The sequence below is a fragment of the Neovison vison genome, chromosome 1 (genome assembly GCF_020171115.1).
Source record: "Neovison vison isolate M4711 chromosome 1, ASM_NN_V1, whole genome shotgun sequence".
Classification (NCBI taxonomy): domain Eukaryota; kingdom Metazoa; phylum Chordata; class Mammalia; order Carnivora; family Mustelidae; genus Neogale; species Neogale vison.
In genome coordinates this window covers 23,533,271-23,554,291 of record NC_058091.1, presented here as the reverse complement: position 1 = coordinate 23,554,291, position 21,021 = coordinate 23,533,271, and the positions used below count along the sequence as shown (strand labels likewise).

At 46.7% G+C, this 21,021-nt stretch overlaps 1 protein-coding gene across 1 annotated transcript in view; it reads left to right on the top strand.

The window, feature by feature from the left end:
- The first annotated feature begins 3,451 nt into the window (after positions 1-3,451).
- Positions 3,452-21,021, top strand: part of FOXO3 (forkhead box O3) — a 122,980-nt gene continuing 105,410 nt past the window's right edge. Inside the window, exon 1 of the mRNA XM_044244534.1 lies at positions 3,452-4,131. Coding sequence (XP_044100469.1) covers positions 3,514-4,131 — 618 coding nt within the window. The 5' untranslated portion in view covers positions 3,452-3,513. The remainder of the gene's footprint in view (positions 4,132-21,021) is intronic.

The following is a 21,021-nucleotide window of genomic DNA, read 5'->3' as shown; positions in this document are numbered from 1 at the left end:
TCCAGGGCGAAGAGAAAGTAGGTGGCTTTGTTCCCGGAATGTGAATGAGGGAGCCGAAACCTGGCGTTAAAAATGCAGCTTTCCGCGGCGGAAACGCGACTTCTCCGTAGAGGCTTTGGCAGCGCGCGAAACTCGCCATTAGGTTCCCAGGGCCGAGCCAGCCGCGGCGCCGGAAGCCCGAAGTAGGGACAGCCTGGCTGGCCCGTGAGCAGAGCCGGGAGAGGCCTCTGCGCGGGCCTGCCGCGTCCCCCAGCCAGCGCGGGCGGCCCCACGCGTCCGCCACTCAGCCGCGCCGCCAGCACAACATTCCATTTAAAAATAACACCCACGTGCGCTGGTAAACAAGCGCGCGCGGCTACCGCGCCGCGCGCCCGGGCGAGCCAGTACGGCGCGCGCCCGCCCTCCTCCCGCACGTGTCTGCCGGCTCCGCCCGCGCCGCTCCAGCGCGGCTTGCTCTCCTCCCCCTCGGACAGCCGCGCACCGCCCCGAAGCCCGGAGTCCTGCCGCTCCCGGGCCCTAGCGTCCCTCCGCTCTGCCAGGCGCGCCCCGCAGGGTGCTCTCCAACTTTCCTCCCCCGACACCGCCACAGTGCGGCAGGACCCATCGCCCCAGGTCGGCTCCCCTTCTCCCCTCCCACGTCTTCTCAAGTCCCCCTCCTTTGGACTCTCCCTCAGCGCACGGAGGATTGGCTTCTGGGTCGCCCGAGTCTCTTTCTCCTCTCCTCCCTCCCCTCCTTTCTTCCCTAGAATTTTACTCGATTGTTTATTATTTGCTGGGGGGCGGGGGCGGGGGGCGGAGAGGGGTGTCTGGGGCCTGGAGACTGGTGGCCGCGGCCAGTCAGCGCGCGGCGTGGTTTGACGAGTAGGCGGCGCAGCGAATGGGGACGCGGCGCAGAGCACCCCGGTCACGCGCGTGTGGATACAATGACATCATCTGTTTGTACGCGTCGAACTAGCTTGGTGCAGGGGCGGGGCTTTACGTCACTTGAGTGACGGGCCCTGCGCAAAGCCCGGAGCCTGGAGTCCGCTGGGTGGGCGGACTCCCGAGTACCCTGGGTTGGACCTTTTTGTGTATTGGGTTGTTGAGGAGCGAGCTTTAGATTCTGAGATATCACCAGTGACTTAGAAGGATTTAAGAAAAAAGGTGGGAAGAGATATTTATGAACCAAAGTGGATCGAGTTTTGGTGTGCGTGTCGCAGGTAGTGCATTCATAACGCACAAATGAACAATTTAGGCACTGACAGGATAAGGACTCCTAAGATGTTTGTCTAAACTTAAAGAAGTATCTTTTTTAAAAACTCAAAAATGCACAAGTAGCCGTTCTGGAGTCATTTACAAGTTAGAATCAAAGTATTTCCCATTCATAATTGTTCAAAATCTGCTCCTGAGTTTAGGAATGGGGAATAATTTGCATTTCTCCTGAGTTAGTTACACTTCTCCCCTCCTCTGCCGTGAAATCCCTGGAGAGTGAACCGCTGCGTCGGGCGTCCTAGGTAAGAGACTCGGCTGCAGACCTCTCGGTGCCCGATCAAATCTGAAGGCATCAGTTTATCGAAGTCCTGTAAGGCACCAACATTTTCGCTTGTATTTCCACGCCGTGGTAATCTCTGCGATCCGCGGTCAGCATCTTATCTCGCGTGTTGCCTGGTGTCCGATTCTAACCGGGAACCGGACACCAGGGCGGGCCCAGAGCCCGGGGGACGGACGCGCCCGCCGGGGACCCCCGGTACCAGGCGCCCTGCCCGGAGTCTGAGAGGCCACGCGACTGCGCTCGTGGAGCGTTAGGGTCTCCGCTCTCCCCCTCCCTCTTCTCTTAGGCCAGCGCCGCGCTTTGTTGTCGTCGAGGCCCTCGGGAGGGAGGGGGAGCCCGGCGGGGACGGCTGCGGGAGCCCGCCCGGTCCCGGGCCGCCGCGCGCTCCCTGACACCCACGCCCGCAGTCCCGCGGAGCCCGGCGGCGCAGGCGCGCGCGCGAGCGAGCCCACATAGACACACACACACACGCACACACACACGCACGCACGCACACAGCACACCCGGGCCTGCCGCCCAGCCCTCCCCCTGGGCGGGGACCCGCCCGCCGTCAGCCTAGGTTGAGGCACCCTGCGTGTGTCTATAACTTTGTGCTGCTGCCGCGGCCGCCCTGCTCGTGGAAGGGAGGAGGAGGAATGTGGAAGGCGGCGGCGCACAGGCTGACAGGCGTTTCCTCAGGCGGGCTGCGGCGGCGGCCGGAGCGCCTCTCCTTCGCCGAGGTTGCGCGCCCCCTCCTCGCGGTGCCCCGGGTCCGCGCAGAATTGTGCGTCCTCCCCCCTCGTCCCTGAAGGGAAGGAACTGAGGTAGGCGCCGGAGCTGTGCAGCGGGGCGGTCGCCTTCCCGGTGACTCCGGATCTGCTTCCGAGCTGGGCCAGGCGCTTCCCTTTTCCCTCCCCGTGACTCGGTGTGCGCGCCCCCCTTCCCTCCAGTTAGTATTTTTAAAGGACTTGAGTGAAGGGGGGAAAACTGTCAAGATGGCAGCAGCGGGAGCAAGGAGGTGATGAACGTGCTGGTCCGGGTTTTCTGGTAGCCTGGGAGACTTGGCGCTTCCTGACCTGTTGGAAGATTTATGTTCCGACTTACCCCCTCCCCCCGTCCTTTCCTGGGAAGGGGGTGGAGGGTGCAGCGCCTGCGGGCAAATAAACCATACAGACCCCCAAAGTGGTCGTGCCTGCTTGGCTTGGCCCTTTGCAAACACCCGCCGCGCTGGTTGCCCCCCCTGCTTCCCGTCTTTTTTCTGGAAGTGACAGGAGCCAGTTCGCGCTCGGACCTACGTTCGTCCTCCTGGCCCGCGGGCGAAGAGGGGAGAAGCGGGCTGCCCGCGCTGTCCCCGGACTCGGGTCCCTCCGCGGGGAGAAGGGGGTACAAGGGGGCGCGGAGGCGGCAGGGCCGGGGACCAGGAGAAGAGCGGAAGACGCCACAGACTTTGGCTGCGGCGCCGCGGGAGGCACTTGAGCGGGCCGGAGCGAAACATAAACAAACGCACGCCCGCCCGGGCTCCGACCGCGGCTCGGCTGCGCCAGCTCTGGCCGCTGCCCGCTTTAAAGGCGCGGCTCGCGCCCCTCCCCCCGCCCCCGCCCCTCCCCCTTCTTCCCCGCCCAGCCACCTAGCCCGGGAGGGACCTGCAGATCGGGCGGCCCCGGTGGCGGGGGGAGGGGGCTGCCCCGTGCGAGCCCGTCGATTCGCTCCCGGCTCCCCCGCGGCCTGGCCAGGGGGCGGTGTCTGCGGCGCCAGGTTCGCGGGACGCACGTCTCCAGGTCTGCCTGGCGGCGGCGGCGGGCGCGGAGTCGCGGAGGACTGGGCTCCAGCCCGGGATAACCAACTCTCCTTCTCTCTTCTCTCGTGCTTCCCCAGGCGGCGGCAGTAGCGGCAACGACTCCTGGGAGCCCGAGCCTTCGCGGCGCCCCCGTCCCTCCCCCGCCGCACCCCGCCCCGGCGCGAGAGGCGAGCGCGAGAGCCCGAGCCGCGGGCGGGCGGCGAAGATGGCAGAGGCACCGGCCTCCCCGGCCCCGCTCTCTCCGCTCGAAGTGGAGCTGGACCCGGAGTTCGAACCCCAGAGCCGGCCGCGCTCCTGTACGTGGCCCCTGCAGAGGCCAGAGCTCCAGGGGAGCCCGGCCAAACCCTCGGGGGAGACGGCCGCCGATTCCATGATCCCCGAAGAGGAGGACGATGAAGACGACGAGGACGGCAGCGGTAGGGCCGGTTCGGCCATGGCGATCGGCGGCGGCGGGAGCGGCGCGCTAGGCTCCGGGCTGCTCCTTGAAGACTCGGCCCGGTTGCTCGCTCCCGGAGGGCAGGACCCCGGCTCCGGGCCAGCCCCCGCGGCAGGCGCGCTGAGCGGGGGGACGCAGACGCCGCTGCAGCCTCAGCAGCCACTACCGCCGCCGCAGCCGGGGGCGGCTGGGGGCTCGGGGCAGCCGAGGAAATGCTCGTCGCGGCGGAACGCCTGGGGGAACCTGTCCTACGCCGACCTGATCACTCGCGCCATCGAGAGCTCGCCGGACAAACGGCTCACTCTGTCCCAGATCTACGAGTGGATGGTGCGCTGCGTGCCCTACTTCAAGGATAAGGGTGACAGCAACAGCTCTGCGGGGTGGAAGGTGCGTACCCACCTCGGGCGGGCGGCCGGACCCGCCGGGCCTCCTGCGCAGTGCGAGACGCGCCTTCGATTCATTGGAGCGCGCCTGCGGGCGCTGGGGAGAAGGGTTGGCACCGAGAGCCTCCGCTGTGAGGTTTCGGGGGATCTCTGTGACCCCCAGAGGAGGGGAACCTGGGGTCGGCCGCGGAGGGTAGGGCGGGGAAAGGAGGCTTCCCAGGAAGCCTCGGGCATGGGCGGGTGAGGAGAGGGGGCGAGGGATACCGGCGAGGGAAGGACTGGCGGACGGGAGTGCGTTTGCCGGATTCCCGGGACGACACAGACGAGGTAGGTCTTCCGCCAACTTCGAAGTAGAAATCAGCCGTAGTGGGGATGCGGGAAGGGCTTTGCGGGTGCAGTGAGGGGATGTGGGGGTGTGCTTGGGACTTGGTACCCGGAGGAGGGGTTGGATTTGTGGTTTCCAGTCGGTTACAGAGCATGGTCGTTGTCACTAGCTGGGTGAAAACCCTTGCGTCGAAGTTTCTGGCTTGTGGGTGTTAGTTCCCACAGGCACAACGATCCCACTAGAAAAAGCAGTGCTTGTAAACCTTTTCCTGGCTGAATGTCTTTACTTGCCTGTGTTGACACCTTTCTTCCTTAGAGATGTTTCTCCAGTAAGCCTGCCCCCCAACTTGAGATGTTCTGAGCCCTGGAGCGGGCCAGCCCTGCGGCCTCCGGGCGGACCAGCCACACCTGCTGCTCTCCTTGAGGCTTGGACTCTGGCGAGGTTTGAGGCCGGATCCAGGTCTGGAGGACCGAGGCCTGGAGCTTCACCTCGGCCCTTGGCAGGGAGGTGTGGTGTCAGGGCTGGGCCGTAATGGCTTCTCCCTACAAGTGAACCAGAAGAGAGGCTCCCTACTGTTCCTTTTCAGCCTCTTGGGGCACTGGACACGTGGTAGGGAGAGAGGTGTGGAAAGGCCTATGATGTAATGACTTCCTGCAGTTGGGCATCCAAACAGATTAACTCCTGTGCCCCTGCTGGGCTGCTGATACCCAGCTGCTTTGCTCTTCCTGCACCTCATCATCCTGGCCTCTTTCCCCAGGACATGAATGTGTCTGTACCAGGCAGAGGAGTCCTGTACAGTTGGAGACACTTACGGCTTATCAGTTGCTTCTATTTGCAAGTTATCTTTTTTTTTTTTTAAATTAATGAGATAGTTCCTTCCTCCTTCAGTTCTTTCCTTCAAGGTTTTTGGGGGAGCCCTGCATCTTCCTGGGTTCCAGTAGGTGTATACAGAAAGAACAGTTTAATCTTGGTGGAGAACTGGAACACAGGAACCTGTATGTGAAAAAAAAACTAGGGGATTTAGGGTGTTGAGTTTTAATTTGCTTTATTTAATTTAGTTTTTTTAAAATTATGTTAGTCACCATACAGTACATCATTAGTTTTTGATGTGGTGTTCCACGATTCATTGTTTGTGTATAAGACCCAGTGTTTCAATGCAATAGGTGCCCTCCTTAACATCCATCACCAGGCTCATTCATTCCACCTCCCCCCGAAATCCTCAGAGTTTTAATTTGCTTAAAACCAAACCAAACCAAACCAAACAAAACCTTGCAAACAAAGTATCTGCTTTGTTGCTGGTTTTTTTTTTTTCCCCCCAAATTTCTTATGGCTCCTATTGGAGAGGACTTGTTGAGAAACTTTAAAAGCTAAATGTGTGCTTTGAAGTTATTCCACATATCTCTTCGTAAACAACTGCTGACATTATGAATCTTACATTTGCTTTAATTTTATAGCTTTGCAAAGGAATGCCAGTTGTGTGATATGAGGGTCATTTACAGAAAGCTTGAGCGTGAATTCCTTTTCAAAGCAGTGCTACTGTGATATCTTTTAAAACTGAGTTTCCAAGTGAATAGCAGATTGTTAATACCAGGGTACAGTGTCAAAGGGGTGAGTTTCAGGGTCTAAGAAAATGGATATAGGCGTTTGGAATATTTTTCATATTTCCCAACTTGAAATTAGTCCTGTGTATTTTGAGTTTGGTGCAGAGAATCTGCTAGTTGAAAGTTAGTTACCTAACTAACTTTTAATGTTGGGTTTTCACTTTTCCTTTGATTTTTAAGTTTACACAAGTAGTTTAATCCCACAAATAACATCTCTTGTTATTGTAGTTAAAGAGAGTAACTGCTTAATAGCATTTGATTTTTTTTTTTTAATCTAGGTGGGAAAGTAGTATTACCAAAAGTAGCCATGAATTGTGATTTGGTTAATTGTATTTTCATGTAGCTAGTGGGACTTGCAATAGAAATTTTGGGCCTAGTCCTAGATTTTGTGGTTTTATGTCCTTAACTTTTTTTTTTTTTGGGTCTCATGGTTTCTTCTTTCTTCTCTGATATCTTATTTCTCTCTTTCTCTTTCTCTCTCTCTCTTTTTTTTTTGTTGAAGTATAGTCAACACAGTGTTAAATTAGTTTCCATTTCATCTCTCTTTAAAACTTATGAAATATTGTAAGTTAAAACTCAAGCCTTAGTATGCTTAATACAGGACATGAAGTAAAATATTTATTTATTTTATGTAAGTAGAATTATTTTTACTTTAAGATTTTACATCAGTTCTATTTCTCAGTATCACATGGCAGATAATCCTTGAAGACTGTGGGGATATAATTTAGTTAAAGAGTTTTTGTAAGATGACCTTCATCAAAAGATGCACCCATGCAGGAACTTCCAAATCTTTGATGATGAAGAAAGCCCTTTGAAACTGGGGCTGGTTTCATATTCCGATTATGACTAATAGCCAGCCTTTTTTGTGCTTGTGGTTTAGTGGGGGTGGAAGAAGAGGGAAAAGGGAGAGGTCAGGAGCTAATTGTGACCCATTTCCATGCGTCCAAGTTTCAGGAGTCGATTCCTATCATGATTAGTCATTTTGAGAGCATGCTTGTGCATTTAAACCACACTACTTTCATTCTGAGTTATGCATTAGGCTTTTTAATTTCTGAAAATGTCTAGAATTCAGGTTTACCTCTCCTAGTCCTGTGTGCACAATGGTGCAGTATGCAGGGTTTGGGCCTTACTTCTTTTGTGGCTTTTTGGGCTATTACATGATGAGATCCTGTCACCAGAATTATCACCCTAAGATTAGAGGATAAAAGAATTAGAAAAGAGGCCTTGGAGATCAGAAAAGGACTAGTGGTTTGAAGCCCTGGTTGCATATATTTGGATCACCTGGGAGCTTTTTAAAAACTATCAATATGTAGAAAATTGGTTTTAATTGGGTGGGTCTTACATAAGTGGAAGATGCTTTCCTGAAAAGCGTATTTGCCTCTCAGTCTGAAAACGTTTTGGTTATTAGTTTAGCATCAGAAAAAGGAATATCGATGGAGCCTGATCGAGTTTATTACATTTGTATAGCCATCCGGTCTGTCAGTACCCGTGCTTAGGAACTACAAAGTGATAAAGGGGGCAGAAAAGATAGCGTTTTAACAAAAGGAGGAAGTTCTTGGTTCAGGTTCTAGGTTTGTCGGATACATTTTGTGCCAGAGAGAGAGGTGATGGCTGTCTCACAGATTCCCTTACCTCAGGCATTAAAGTAGAAATGAATAGTCAGATGTGGTTAAGAGGGGAGAAGGTTACATTTCCTTTAATTCAGATTAAGTTTATTTGCACTGCACCACCCCTAATTAAACTGCTCTGTTCTCTCGGTTCCTCCCGTTGTGGGGCAGACCTCTAGGATTCCAGGGTTTACCTGTTAAGGCTTATTTATCTCTCTCCATCTCCTCACACCCACACACCTGCATTTCCTGGGGGATTAGGACACGATTACATGAGGCAGCCCTGAGTTTCTGTGCTGTTTCTCACAATTTCACAAATGTAGGCTCCCGTGCGTGTGACGACTTCTGCCGCTGCTCCTGTGGAGGGTAATTCGGCAAGAGACGACGTCTTCATTCCTGTGAGAACGTGTGCTCTTATAGCTTCTCCCCAGCGTAAAAAGATGAGGGCCCCCTGCCACATAATGCCTGCTGATGTTCACTGTTCTTTAGATTAATGCATCCAGTTCCTTCCCAACAATACTGGATTAAGAAAATGTGATTTTAACTCCAACTTTGATTTTAAAAAATATGTCTTTAAAATTTCAAAATGACAAAATTGTGGTAATTCCATGTTGACTTGTAATTTTGGCCTCGGTCGCCTTTTTAGAGTAACTCACCAAAGGGCCCGTTATGGTCGTGTGTAAGGAATCTGTCTTCTGCTAGGCCTATGTTGCCAAAATGCTGTTTTGTAATTTCCTTTGGCAGTACTGTCTTCGTCAGTGATTCTCAACGAATAGACTTCCTCTTCGTACAGCAGCAGTACACTAGGGGGACTGTTTTTCCTCTTTTTCAAAGCTGTGTCATCGACCTATGAAGTGAAGAAATTGGCCCTTTTTAACTTTGATCTGTGAGCCCTATGTAGCAGAGAGACTCTTTAAGAAAGAAGCTAAGTGTTTGTTTTGATATGTTTATCTCCTTCTTAGAAAATGAAATGAAACTATGCAGACTTATTTTTAGGAGATTTTAGGAGGGTTCTATTTTAAGAGAATGACACCATAGAAGAACATCTTGTAGTTAAACTTTTTTATATGCATGATTCTTACTTAAAACCTGCAAGATATTTTTATTTGGAAAATTAATGAAGAGTCCTTGTCCTACCAAAAAGTCATTTATTTGGTCTGGAAAAAGCTTAGCAAACACTGTCCATCCAAAGATCTTCTAAAAATGCAAAGGTAAGACTGTTTCAGTCTATACATTCTGGTAGGGTACCCTACTTACCCACTGCCTATCAAGATTAGATTCCCAGGGCTAGAGAGAATATGGAATTTATTTTATTTTCATATCTGACCCATCTTGCCTGTGGGGGAACAGACTCGATCCAATTTTTGACTCCCCATTTTGCTCCTGACCTTTTCCTGTATCACAGGTCCTGAAGAGCCACTTTGCCTTTTTGCTGCTGTAGAGGGAGCTCAGAATGATATACATCGGTGGATTTTATCTCTAGATTTCTGTAGGTGTATGTGGATTAGTATCAGCAGACATTATAGCTGGTGTACAGTAAGTGACTACAAGTTAGAGAAAACCTTTTTACCTGTTTTCATCACATGCCCTTTTATTCATTCAACAAATACTTACCAAGGGCATCCCGCTCACAGGGCATTCTGCTGGGTCTCAGGGATATAGTAGTGCACAAGGCAGAGGTTCAGTTCACAGGATTCAGGTTCTTTTGGAGGAAGACAGAAAATAAACATGCAAATCTGTGTTCTGTGAACTTGTCATTGTCGTTCATTGTCTGCCTTTTTTTCATGTCTGTACTTCTGCTTTCCTCAATGCTTCAACTCTCTGCAGAGGAGTTACTGGCAAAAGGCAAAGTTGGTGTTGAACTCTGGCTTGGAGCTGGTTTTTAATTCTCTGCAGGTCGTCTTCAGCTTGCTTTGGAGATGCAGGGCCGCTAGAGCATGGCTCCTGTGGTTTAGGTCTGTTTGGGAGAAGCTGGGGCTTTCCCAGGGCCATGTGGATTAGAGCACACCTGTGGTCCTAGCCTGAGTTGGGGGTCTCCAGTTCTGTCTTGTGGGGCCTGGTGTAGGACTGGCCTCCCTCTGGAGTGGAGGTGGAGCCTCGATACAGCTGACTCATCCACATTGCTTCTTGCCTCAAATTTAGAACTGAGAGAGGTGTAGGAGATCATCTAACTGCTTCATTTTACAGGTAAGGAAGCAGGACAAGAACATGTGAGCGACTGGCTGAGGAACCTGCAGCTGGCAGCGATGCAGCTGAGAGTGTGTCCGCGTGAGCCCTCGGCAGCAGAGTTCTGGCCTGTCTGCTGTTAACCATTGCGGTTTCACAGCTGTTCGTGTCAGTGCCTCCATTTCTGCAAACTCTTACTTCATTTGCTCGCTTCTGCTTCCCCTCCTCTGTCCTTTAGGCTGGCTCATGCTGGAGTAGCTGTGTTGCTTTTTTAGCATTCTCCATCAGTGTTCCCAGCTAACCTTGCTGAAAAAGCCATCTATCTTAAGCCCACCCCACCCTACCATGCCCAACCCGGACTCCCACCTATTTCTTTTGTCATTTTCTGTGACTCCTGCATATTCCCAAGGACAGTGTAAGAGCCTCCAAAGCATGGAATGTGTCTACCAGACAAAAACATTTCTGATACTCAGAGCTGTTCTTTGTTTCATTATGTCCTCAGCCCATAAAGATAGACTTGTTCTGGGACTCTGAGACTGAAAGGAGATGATGTGACTCGGGAGTGAGGTGACATCATGTGTAGAGTGTCTTGGATACTTGTAGCTATGAAGTCTTGGACCTCCTCGCATTCATGTTGATAGGATAGAGTATAATCATAAAAGGGTGCTCTGCCATTCAAGGCATTTCTTGCATTGTCTTGTTTCCTTATGTTCCGAGTCCCTGAAAACTTCATTAGTGCCAGTCACTGCCCATCACAGAAACTGAGAAGAACCTTGATCTAGGAATGACTTCATTCAGAGAAAGTTGAAATCAAGTGTGTTTCCTGTGTGTACCCCACTGATGCCATGTCAATATGCACTGTTTGGAAAGGGTTACCATAGGATTGTTCAGCCTACAATTCACTTACCACTATTTACAGGAGCAAAGCTGTTGTGTAAAACTCAGTTGCCCACGATGTTCTGCTTTGAAGGCAGAAGTCCCAGAGGTACTTGGAGTTTTTGTCTGCGGATTGGAAAATGAAAGTCACATATGAAGGAGGAAGAGACAGCAAGCACTCTCTGAGTGGATCTTTTCTGGGCCAGTGTGTAGCTCTTCCGAGTCAAGAGTTTTCTAAATAGGTGGTTTAGGCTGTGATTATGATAGAAGACCCCAATTCTGATGGCATCGTGACACCAGCAGACTCAGTATCTTTAATCATTTTATTCTTAACCAGACAGCCTTCACTTCTTTGTATCACAATTTCCCCAGTTGGAAAAAGCAGTAGCAGGCAGCTTTAGAATATTGTGATGTATCACTCCTTCTCGATAAAACACAAGAGTATGAGTAGTGCATGTTTCAGGCTGGGATTTTCCAGGGAGCGTGCCTTTCGCATTCTACTAGATTTTAATCTTGGGACTTTTGCTTTGCAGTTTGTCGGTTACCATTACGAGATAACATAACACGAAATGGACTAACTTCCCTTATGGACTATGGTCCTTCTAGTGATTGCCTATGATGAAGAAGCCAGGTTATCTTCTAGGGGGTCACCATGCCTGCGTATCCAGATGCACCGGAGTCCTGCCGTGGAGAGGTGCGCACAGAGCCAGGAAAAGTGGTGGCCCAGTTGTAGGGGGCAAGGCCGAGGCAGGAAGTGACTCCTGCTCCAAACAAATGGAATGCATTAGCTTTCCTTTGGAGTAAACCTACGCTAAATCCAGCTTATGGCAGTTTTTAGTAGTTTGGAATTTTTTATTTCTTTGAAGACCTTTGCGTATGTGTGTTGGGGGAGAATCCGCATCATATCTTTCATTGTGTTTTAGATGTCTAGTGAAATTAATAACTTGGCTCCTGAAGCCATTGATAATTCATTTTAAATTCAGAGCCAGCAGAGGGAGTACACAAGTCTTTAAGCTCATCTCAAGTATTTTTTTTCCCCTAGAAAGCTAAAATAATACCTTGATTAAAATAGAAAGAACTATGATATATAGTGCTTTCATGTAGGTTTATATCCTCATTAGAAAAGGATAATTTGGGGAGGAGGCTGTTAAAAACCCAAGGTAATTTTTTTTTTTTTAAAGGAAACCTTGGTCTTCTGCGACTCATGGTCTACTTTCCATCCCCAGATAGTTAAATGAAAGCACTTTTAACTGAAAAATATCCTTCCCTGTCTTTCATCTTTTTTGCTGTTCCATTCCTGATAATATATGTGTTTATATCTAATACCAGATTTTTCTATGTCAAGTGTCTGGGCCAGGGGAGTGTTGTTTTTTTAGTGCTATTTGGAATGGGACTTTTTTCGGGGTGTGTGTGAAGATTTTATTTATTTGAGAGAGAGTACACACGTGCCAATTTGGGGATTAGAGGGAGAGAATCTTTCAAACAGATCCCCACCGAGGGTGCAGCCCATCTTGGGGCTTCATCCTGAGACCCATGACATCATGACCTGAGCCAAAACCAAGAGTTGGAAGCCCAACCAACTGAGCCACCCAGGTGTCCCTTGAATAGGATTTCTGATATTTTCAAGACTTCACAGTTTCCCACTGTTGATAGAAAGGCAAAAGATACATTTTTTGCTAATTAAGATTAGAAGTAGTCCACTGGTGATTATAACTTTGAATTTTTTTTTATATTTCTGTAATGCTGTGATTTGTCATCTCCCATCACTTTTTGGTGGTGGTGATGTATTTTATTTATTTATTTTAAAATATTTATTTATTCATTTATTTATTTGGGAGGTGGTGAAAGAGCTTGTGTGTGCCTGTGTGTGGTGGTGGGAAGGGGCAAAGGGAGAGGGAGAGAGAAACCCAAGCAAACTCTGGTGATTGAGAAGTCCCATCTCACGACCAGGAGATCAGGACATAAGCCCAAACCAAGGTCGGAAGCTTACGCAACTTGGCCACCCAGGTGCCCCACTGTCATGGTTTATTTTAATTTGGGAGTTGTAGTGGGTTGAATAGTGTCCTCCCAAATTCATGTCCATCTGGAACCTCAAAATGTGACCTTATTTGAAAAGTAGGGTCTTTTAAGGGGTAATTAGTTAAAATTAAGTTGTACTGAATTAGGGTCGGCCCCAAACCCAATGTCTAGTGTCCTTATAAGGAGAGGAGCGGACAACTAAGATGCACTAGGTGCTGAGAAGCCTGTCTGAAGACGGAGGCAGAGGTTGGCCCGATGCAGTTACTAGCCAAGAAGAGTACTGGCCATTGCTGGGAGCCACCTGAAGCTAAGAAGAGGCTTTTAGCCATGCTCCCCCAGCCTTTAGAGGGAGCATGGCCCTGCTGACAATTTGATTTTGGACTTCTAGCCTCTAGCACTGTGAGAATAAATTTTTGTTATTTGAAGACCCTGAATTTGTTACGGTAGCTTTAGGAAACAGACACAAAAGCATAGAGATGGAAGAGAGGGACAGGCAGGGTTGCAGGCAGAGGATAAGAATATAGAGTTTTACTTATTTTATTATTGAGGTATAATTAATATATAACATTGGTTTTAGGTATACAACATGCTGTTTCGATTTTTGTGTATGTCACAAAATATTCAGCACAGTAAGCCTACTTAAGGTCCATCAGCACACAAAGTTGCAAATTTCTTTTTTTTTTTGTAATTAGAACTTTTAAGGTCTAGTCTCTTACTTGACAACTGGAAGTTTGTACCTTTTGACAACTTTTACCCATTCTGCAAGCCCCCCCCCCGGATTTTTTAATTTAGATTAAAATGTTAATCATTCACAGGTCATTTAAAATTCTACTTCATTTGGCTGTGCGGACAGAAGGGAGGCATGAATTCACCTGACTTCCCAGTTAGAATTACTAGAACTTGTTCTACTCTCTTCTCTCCCATTTCTTTTCTTTCTTTCTTTTTTTTCCCCCAAGATTTTGTTTATTTATTTGACACACAAAGATCACAAGTAGGCAGAGAGGCAGGCAGAGAACGAGGGGGGGGGGCACGTGGGGGGGGGCGGGAAGTAGGCTCCCTGCTGAGCAGAGAGCCAGATGCAGGGCTTGATCCCAGGACCCTGGGATCATAACCGGAGCCGAAGGCAGAGGCTTAACCCACTGAGCCACCCAAGTGCCCCTTCTTCTTTCCCATTTCTAATGTGTCCTGGGCTCCCCCTCATTATACCAACTCCCCCCCCCCCTTACTGAATTTATTTCTTGGCCTATTTCTTGAAGCTGGTGGAATGGCTGTACTTGTGGAGTGTGGGCTTGAGGTTTATGAGTTCTGGCTGAGATCTTTGGTCTAGAACAGCCAGCCTTTGAGGGGAAAGAGGAGCCTACTGTTCTCAGCAGAAGGATAGTGTTGAAGAAGAATCCTTTCTTTCCTGCCATGACCTGAGGGGATAAGGTTCATTGTCATTGGTGATGGTAGTAAGGCTATCCAGAATCTCTCTGGAGTCCCTTCTGCTTCTCCTGGGCTTGGTTCAGGGACTTTCAGTCTCTTACACCTGAGGCTTCAGGTGTATGTCTCCTCTGTGTACATTTATGTCCAAAAAACCCAGGCATCCTAATAAAGCATAGAACACAGAGTGGTTGTCCTCATAGACTACTGACGTAAGAATAGATGAACAATGTAGATAGTACCAGAATGGAGCCATATATTTGGTTGCTTGATGTATATCAAACAGAGCAAATGATGTTGAAGAAATACATCAAAGACATTGAATCAAGTAATTTGATGTCCATAATGGGAAAAAAAATGATCTTGATATCTGTCTTATATAATTTGGTGTAATTGACACAACTTAGTTCATAGACATAACTGCAAAAAGAAAAACAATCTAAAAAAAAAAAAAAAGTAGCAGCAGATACTTTCTAGGTGCCTGGTAGGTGTTTGGGTTGAATTGTTCTGAAGTATTTAGGAATCAGAATTGTGCTGGTTCATCTTATATTCATAATGATATTTTTGGGAAGGGGAGCCAGGATGATTTTTACAATAAAAAGGAGTCTACACAACCACGTTTTCAGGCCCAGGCATAAATAATTATAACAGTAGTAGCTATGATTTATTGAACAATGGGCATCAAATGCACAGTTGGGTTTTTACATCTGATATTGTTCTTGCATCGTAGGCTTTTCAGTGTAAGTCCTGATTTAAAGACCAAGAAATGGTTCAAGAAATGGTTCGATTTATTATTACTTTTCTTTGACTCTGGAGCTTTTGCCTTTTCTGCTATGCTCTACTGCCTCCTAGAGTGTGGGTAGGACTTTGGGTTGGGTGGGGGATGTACAATAATGAAATTAAATAACTGTGATTCATTTGGCAGGATTCATTTGGCGGGAAGGGTTGTGTGTGTTTTTTTAAATTTAGGTAAATTTGACATGTAACACTAATTTCGGGTGTGTAACATAATGATTTACTACTTGTATATTATTGCAAAATGATCACCACAAAAAGTTTAGTTGACCTCCATTACCACACATAATTACAGAATTTTTTTTTCTTGTGATGAGAATTTTTAAGATTTACTCTCCTGGCAACTTCCGCACCTGCAGTTGAGCATTATTGACTCTAGTCACCATGCTGTATTCTCCGTCCCCATGACTTACTATAACTGCAGGTTTGTACTTCTAGAAAACAGCTGCCATTTTAAAAGTTGCCAAGTGCCACATCTTTGTGTGTGTTACCATTAAATCCTCATAGTAATCCTCTGGAATACTGCTGTCTTGAATGCTTGTCTGCCGAAATGTGGCCGACTGAGGTAACCCTCTGTGTGCTGCTAGGGGAGTGGACTTAGACCCATGATTTTGGCTCATTTCCTTGATTTTATTAGCTAATAACTTAAGAATTGGGTTTGTGACTGGCTTTTAGTGGGACAGTAGAAGAAATGGCATGAGAATTCTGTCAAAAACCTGCTGGTTTGGTGATTCTCGTTTCTGATAGTCACTTCCTTGCTTGACCATGGTTTACTCTGGGTCAGATGCAAAGTGTTGTTACAATTAGTACTAATAGAGTGCTACATCGTATGTAGACATCCTTTGGGTTGGGTTGTTATCTCTGGCCAATTTCTGCTTTGGGAGAACAGGGCATCTGTGCTTCTGTTATATTGTAGGCTTCAGGTAGGTAGATGAATGGAGATAAGACCACCAAGAAAAACAGATTTCACGGGGAAAACAACTTGTTAAGTAGTTCCTGGCAGAAGTTTGCCTGCTGAATCAGGTCTCGTAACTGAAGTATTAAAATATTTTGTGTGGTGGTTGACTCTTTGGAATGCGGTTACTGTCGGCTTTAAAGGCAGGTAGCTTGTCAAGACAGAGACAGAAAATGTTGCATAGTGCAAGGTGCTGGCTGGGTTAAAGTGTTTATCTCTCCTGAAAAGTTTACTGCTTTTATCTTTAAGGTAAAGATATGTATGGGTAGGACCTAAAAATGATGGTTTTAATTGGCTAGGGGAGTGTAGTACTCCGTGCCCTAAGATAAAACATGGCTAGCAGAATACTAATCCTGTGTGTGTTGGAGAAAACTTTGGAACTCTCAGTTTCATAGTAAAGATAGGTGAGTTGTGTCTGGATAGTGTCCAGAAGATAGACTGAGACACTATGATAAATGTGGAGCAGGTCAAATGGTTCTGCCTGATAACTGAGTATAGCCAGGGTGCTGGGAAGGGTGATGGGCCCGGAGACAGTTGCAGTAGAAGGTGGCAGTGGCCACAGTGGACTTTTAAAGGTACAATTCTGGGTAGAAACCTGAAGTTTATGGTAGGCATAAAATTATATCCAGTAGAACTTGTTAAATGTCTTGAAACTAGTATGGCTTCAGAAAGATCAAGTGGATAGTTGAGTCATCAATTCACATAAGTCAAATCTCAAACTGCTTTTAGGCTGCAATGTCCTAATAATTGATTTTTAAGATCATATTTCTTTCATCATAAATTATCTGGATAATTGCCTCAGCTCCATATTTCATATTAAGCTCAGCTGAGTGATGTTTAACACGTCCTGCTCAATTTTTCTTTTCTTAAGTTTTAATATTTTTAAAAGCTTGATACATTTAAATTTTTTGTAATACTGTAATGGTTTTATAAAGTAAAACTTTTCTCTAGACCTCTCCATTAGAAGTTGTTCTCATAAATTGTTTAAAAACTTTTTAACTTAATTTAAAACTGCTTGTTGGTGTAGATCTTCTAGAGTTTTTACCTCATAGGATAGCTATCCTGGGACTTTTGCCAGCATTTATTTCCATATCAAGGATTTGTTTTAATCTCACCCTTCATACATTTGCATCTATTTTTAAAATATTTTATTTATTTATTTGAGAGAGTAGGAAAGACAGAGCAGGGGGTGAGGCAGAGGAAGAAACAAGACTCCCTGCTTAGCAGGGAGCCCCACGTGGGGCTCAATCTCAGGACCTTGGGATCATGATCCCAGTGGAAGGCAACCACTAAATGACTGAGCCACCCAGGTGCACCCCATATTTATCCTTTTTTTTTTTTAAAATTAAAGATTTATTTATTTATTTTTAGAGAAATGTGCAGGTGTGCCTGTGCATGCAAGCAGAGGGACCGGCAGAGGGAGAGGATCCCAGGCAGACTCCCTGCTGAACTTTGAGCCCAGGCAACCCAGGGTTTGAGATCCTGACCTGAAATGAGGAGTCTGATGCTCAACCAGCTGAGCCACCCAGGCACCCCCATACGTTTACATCTTTGTATTGGGTACCCCCCCTTTTTGTTAACCTCCCAGTTGGTAGAATGAGAAGGGGGTGAGTCTTTATTCACAGTTTCAGTACAGTCTCATTAAAAGCGTTAATTTGCCATGTATGCCTGTACCCATCTTGCAAATAAACAGCAGACCACAGACTAAATTTTCGGTAAGATAACTTTTTAAAAAGTAAACATTGAAACTTTGAGCCCAAACATTCTGAATTTGTTTAAAAGAGTAGTGAGCAGTTAGATTAGGTGTACCATTTGTATAACCCTGAGGAGCCCAGAACGGGCATATGAAAATTGTGGACCTGATTATTTTAAGGTTCTCTTCGAGCTGATTCCAGGGTGAGTGTGCTTGCTTTGGCACACTTAGGTTCTTAGGCTCCTGATAGATAACTTCCTAGGTGAGCTAGGATAGTGTTTCTTGAAATTAGTGGCCTAGATCAGGCCTTCTATCTCCAACCCTGTCCAATAAAGATAAGCTTACAGCCTTCTGTTTGAATAGATGCATGTCCTCTGCTGACCTGAATATCTAAAGAAGTCCTGTTAATCTTTTCCCTTTCCAAGAAGGAGCCTTATTTCAGGCTGGAAGTCTCTGTGTTCTGGGTCATGCTTTTGGCTTTGCCTGAACTTCACGTTAGTTGCTAAGGTGAAGTTCAGCACTTTGACCATAGGTATCATTTCATAGGGCATGCTTCAGGAGGAGGGGAGAGGTTTATTCTGATAGTCTCACAATCAGGGAATGCTTTGAGTTAATTCGTGGGTATTAGTACTAAATAACTGAAGTATCATATATTAAATTAGGAAAGTTAACTTGTGGTGTTAGTGAAAACCATGGCTTCTAAATGGATTTTAAAATAATTAACAAATGGGTGTTTTTAATTGAAAATTATAGTTCTCATTTTTAAGACAGATTTATCCACATTTTAGTTTTCTAATCAGATCAAAAATTGTAAATTGATGAATTGATTTTAACTGTTAGCACAGTGGAAATATATCTGAGTTTTTCGTCTCTGGGCTCCCAGTGTTTGACCTGTTGGTGTGAGCAGTGATGATTCTCCCTGATGTCTGTCTGAGTTACCTGCTCTGAGATTCTCTGCTCCGTCCATTGACGACCAGTACTGTGTTCTGTTTTGGGTTCATCATTCTGCCTTAAAGAGGATCATAAAGCTTTCAGACTTTTTTTTTTCAGCTTGTTAAGTCCTGCATCTATCCTAGTCAAGAAGGAAGAGAAGAAAATAACTTGGTTTTATCATCTGAATCACATGATTTTACAACTTTGAAAACTCCTTTGGCATTGTGGTTACTGGGAAGATAATTTCAGTTATCAAGTGCTCTGAGTTATTTCAATTTCCTTCCTCTTGCCTCCCCTTTAAAATTTTTTTGAAATTTTGTCCAGGGTGGTAGATTTTCTGGCACATGATTTCCAAGTTGAACCTTCAGATGATTTGTTTGTGAGAGGTTAAAGCTGTTTGCCTCCAGTCCCTAGTTACTAACTCTTCTTAGGAAAAAAAATTTTTTTTATTATAAGGATTTACTGATATGTCCTTTGGACTGTTACCAAGTCTTTGACAAATGTGGGCAGTTCTTTGATCACGTAGCAATTTCTGATTTTTGAACCTGAAACAGCCAACAATCCTGTTGATTTTTAGATGAGTCTCAGAATTTCAGAGCCTCAGTTTTACCTGTTGTCACTCCCAGCCACTCTCCCATTCTTTTTTCTTTCCTTTTATGTCATTAGACAGTATGTAAAGGGGACTCACTACCCTTCTCTTTTTCCTATCCACCTACCGTTTCTCTGATCTTTCTCTTCCGTCAGTGATTTTCAGCCTTGGTTGGCTGCATTTGAGAATCACCTAGGGAGCTTTGGAAAACACCTGTGTTTAGGTCCCATCCTAAAACAATAGGTTAGAATCTCTAGGTATGGGGCCTGGACATCTACATTTCTTGAAGTACTCTGGAGGTTACAGTATACAGATAGGGCTGAGAACCATTGTCTTAGAGAAATGAGATTTTGGCGGTGGAAGTTATCAACTATTTTAGAATTGACTTTTAGACCCATTTCTACCCTCTCTTCCATGGGAAGATTACCAAGTAGAGTTTGCTCCCTGGGAGCTCCATATAAAGAGTGCTGTCTAGTTGGGCTCTAAGAGAACAGTTGGTTTCCAAGACAAGGGCATCGTTTTTTAACTGTGTTTAACTAGGATTTCCTCCTCTACTTACTTTTATATAAATGAATGTGGTTTCTTTAACATTTCCAACTCCCATCTATTTTTCTAGTTTCCACTGGACCCTAATTAACATATTTTAAAGTTTTCAGGAATTTGTAAAAAGAGATGGTGCATGAGTCATGCTCAAGTCATTGCATGAGACTTGAACACTGAGACACATAAATTTACTGTTCTTCTTTTGTGCAAACTAACCTGATATCCCGGGGCGGGGGTGGGGAGCTACCATATTCTGATGGCATTAAGCTAGTGGTTCTCCAGGTGTGATCTCCAGGTCAGCTGTGTCAGCATCACCTAGGAACTTGGAAATGCAGATTCTTGGGCCCACCTCAGGCGTACTGAATCAGAAACTCAGGACCCAGCAATCTGTGTTATAACAAGGTCTCCAGGTAATTCTGCAAGCTGAAGTTGAGAAGCCCTACTTAAAGTCATTTGCTAAGACTGGAATTCCTCTGGTGACAGATTGGGAGTCAGAAATAAAATTCTCATGCCCCCTGGGCTTCAGAACCCTGACAAGAGTGGGAGAAGGTGAACAGCCGTCTCACAGTGGTATCTGCTGAAATGTAACAAAGGTTGTAGCCCCTTGGGTATTGTAGACTTGCCACAGTTCCTGGATGCTGTGTAGTTTTCTGTACAGGGCGAGAACACCAGCCTCTCTCCTGGATGTCCATGGTGAAGGAGCTGCTCAGGTACACAGAGGATGTGAAATGTTTCTCCCGCTGCATGTATTATGTTCTAAGGATTTGCATTGAGGTTGGATTCTTGTTTTGTGATCTTTCCCCCTTGTTTTGGTCTTGTGGGAACATTTTTAGTTTTAAGACTAGCATCAGACAGGGGAGTAGTCACAGTGACTCATCCACAGACAGACGTGGGACATGTGGGAGAAAGATAAGATTAAAATGTGCTGGGTGTAATCGGTGTGGAGGGTGAGTGAAGCAAAGAGGAAAGTGATGCAGCTCTCATGATGAGTTCAGAGGCGACGCTGTGGTGAGGAGATGGCTTCCATCTTGGCTCACAGTCCTACCAAGGCGCACAGCCTCTCCCACAAGGTGAAGCCAGGTAAAGATCAAAACAAGTTATTCCTGCTGTCAGTATCATTGGATTCTGTAGTCCATTAAGCTGGGCCTCATGATCAGCCATATCAAACATAGCTGATGGCTTTAGGAATATAAATAGTGCAAAGAACAGTGGGTTGGCCGGACTTGGAAGTTCATTTCAGGACCTCTTAGCAGCTGCTTCAGAGCGCTGAGATTCATAAATACTCTTAAACGTGACACATTAAAAAGAAACAACAACACGGGAGTAGTTTGTATTACAAATTCTTCTGCTGTTGGTAGCATACCTTTTCC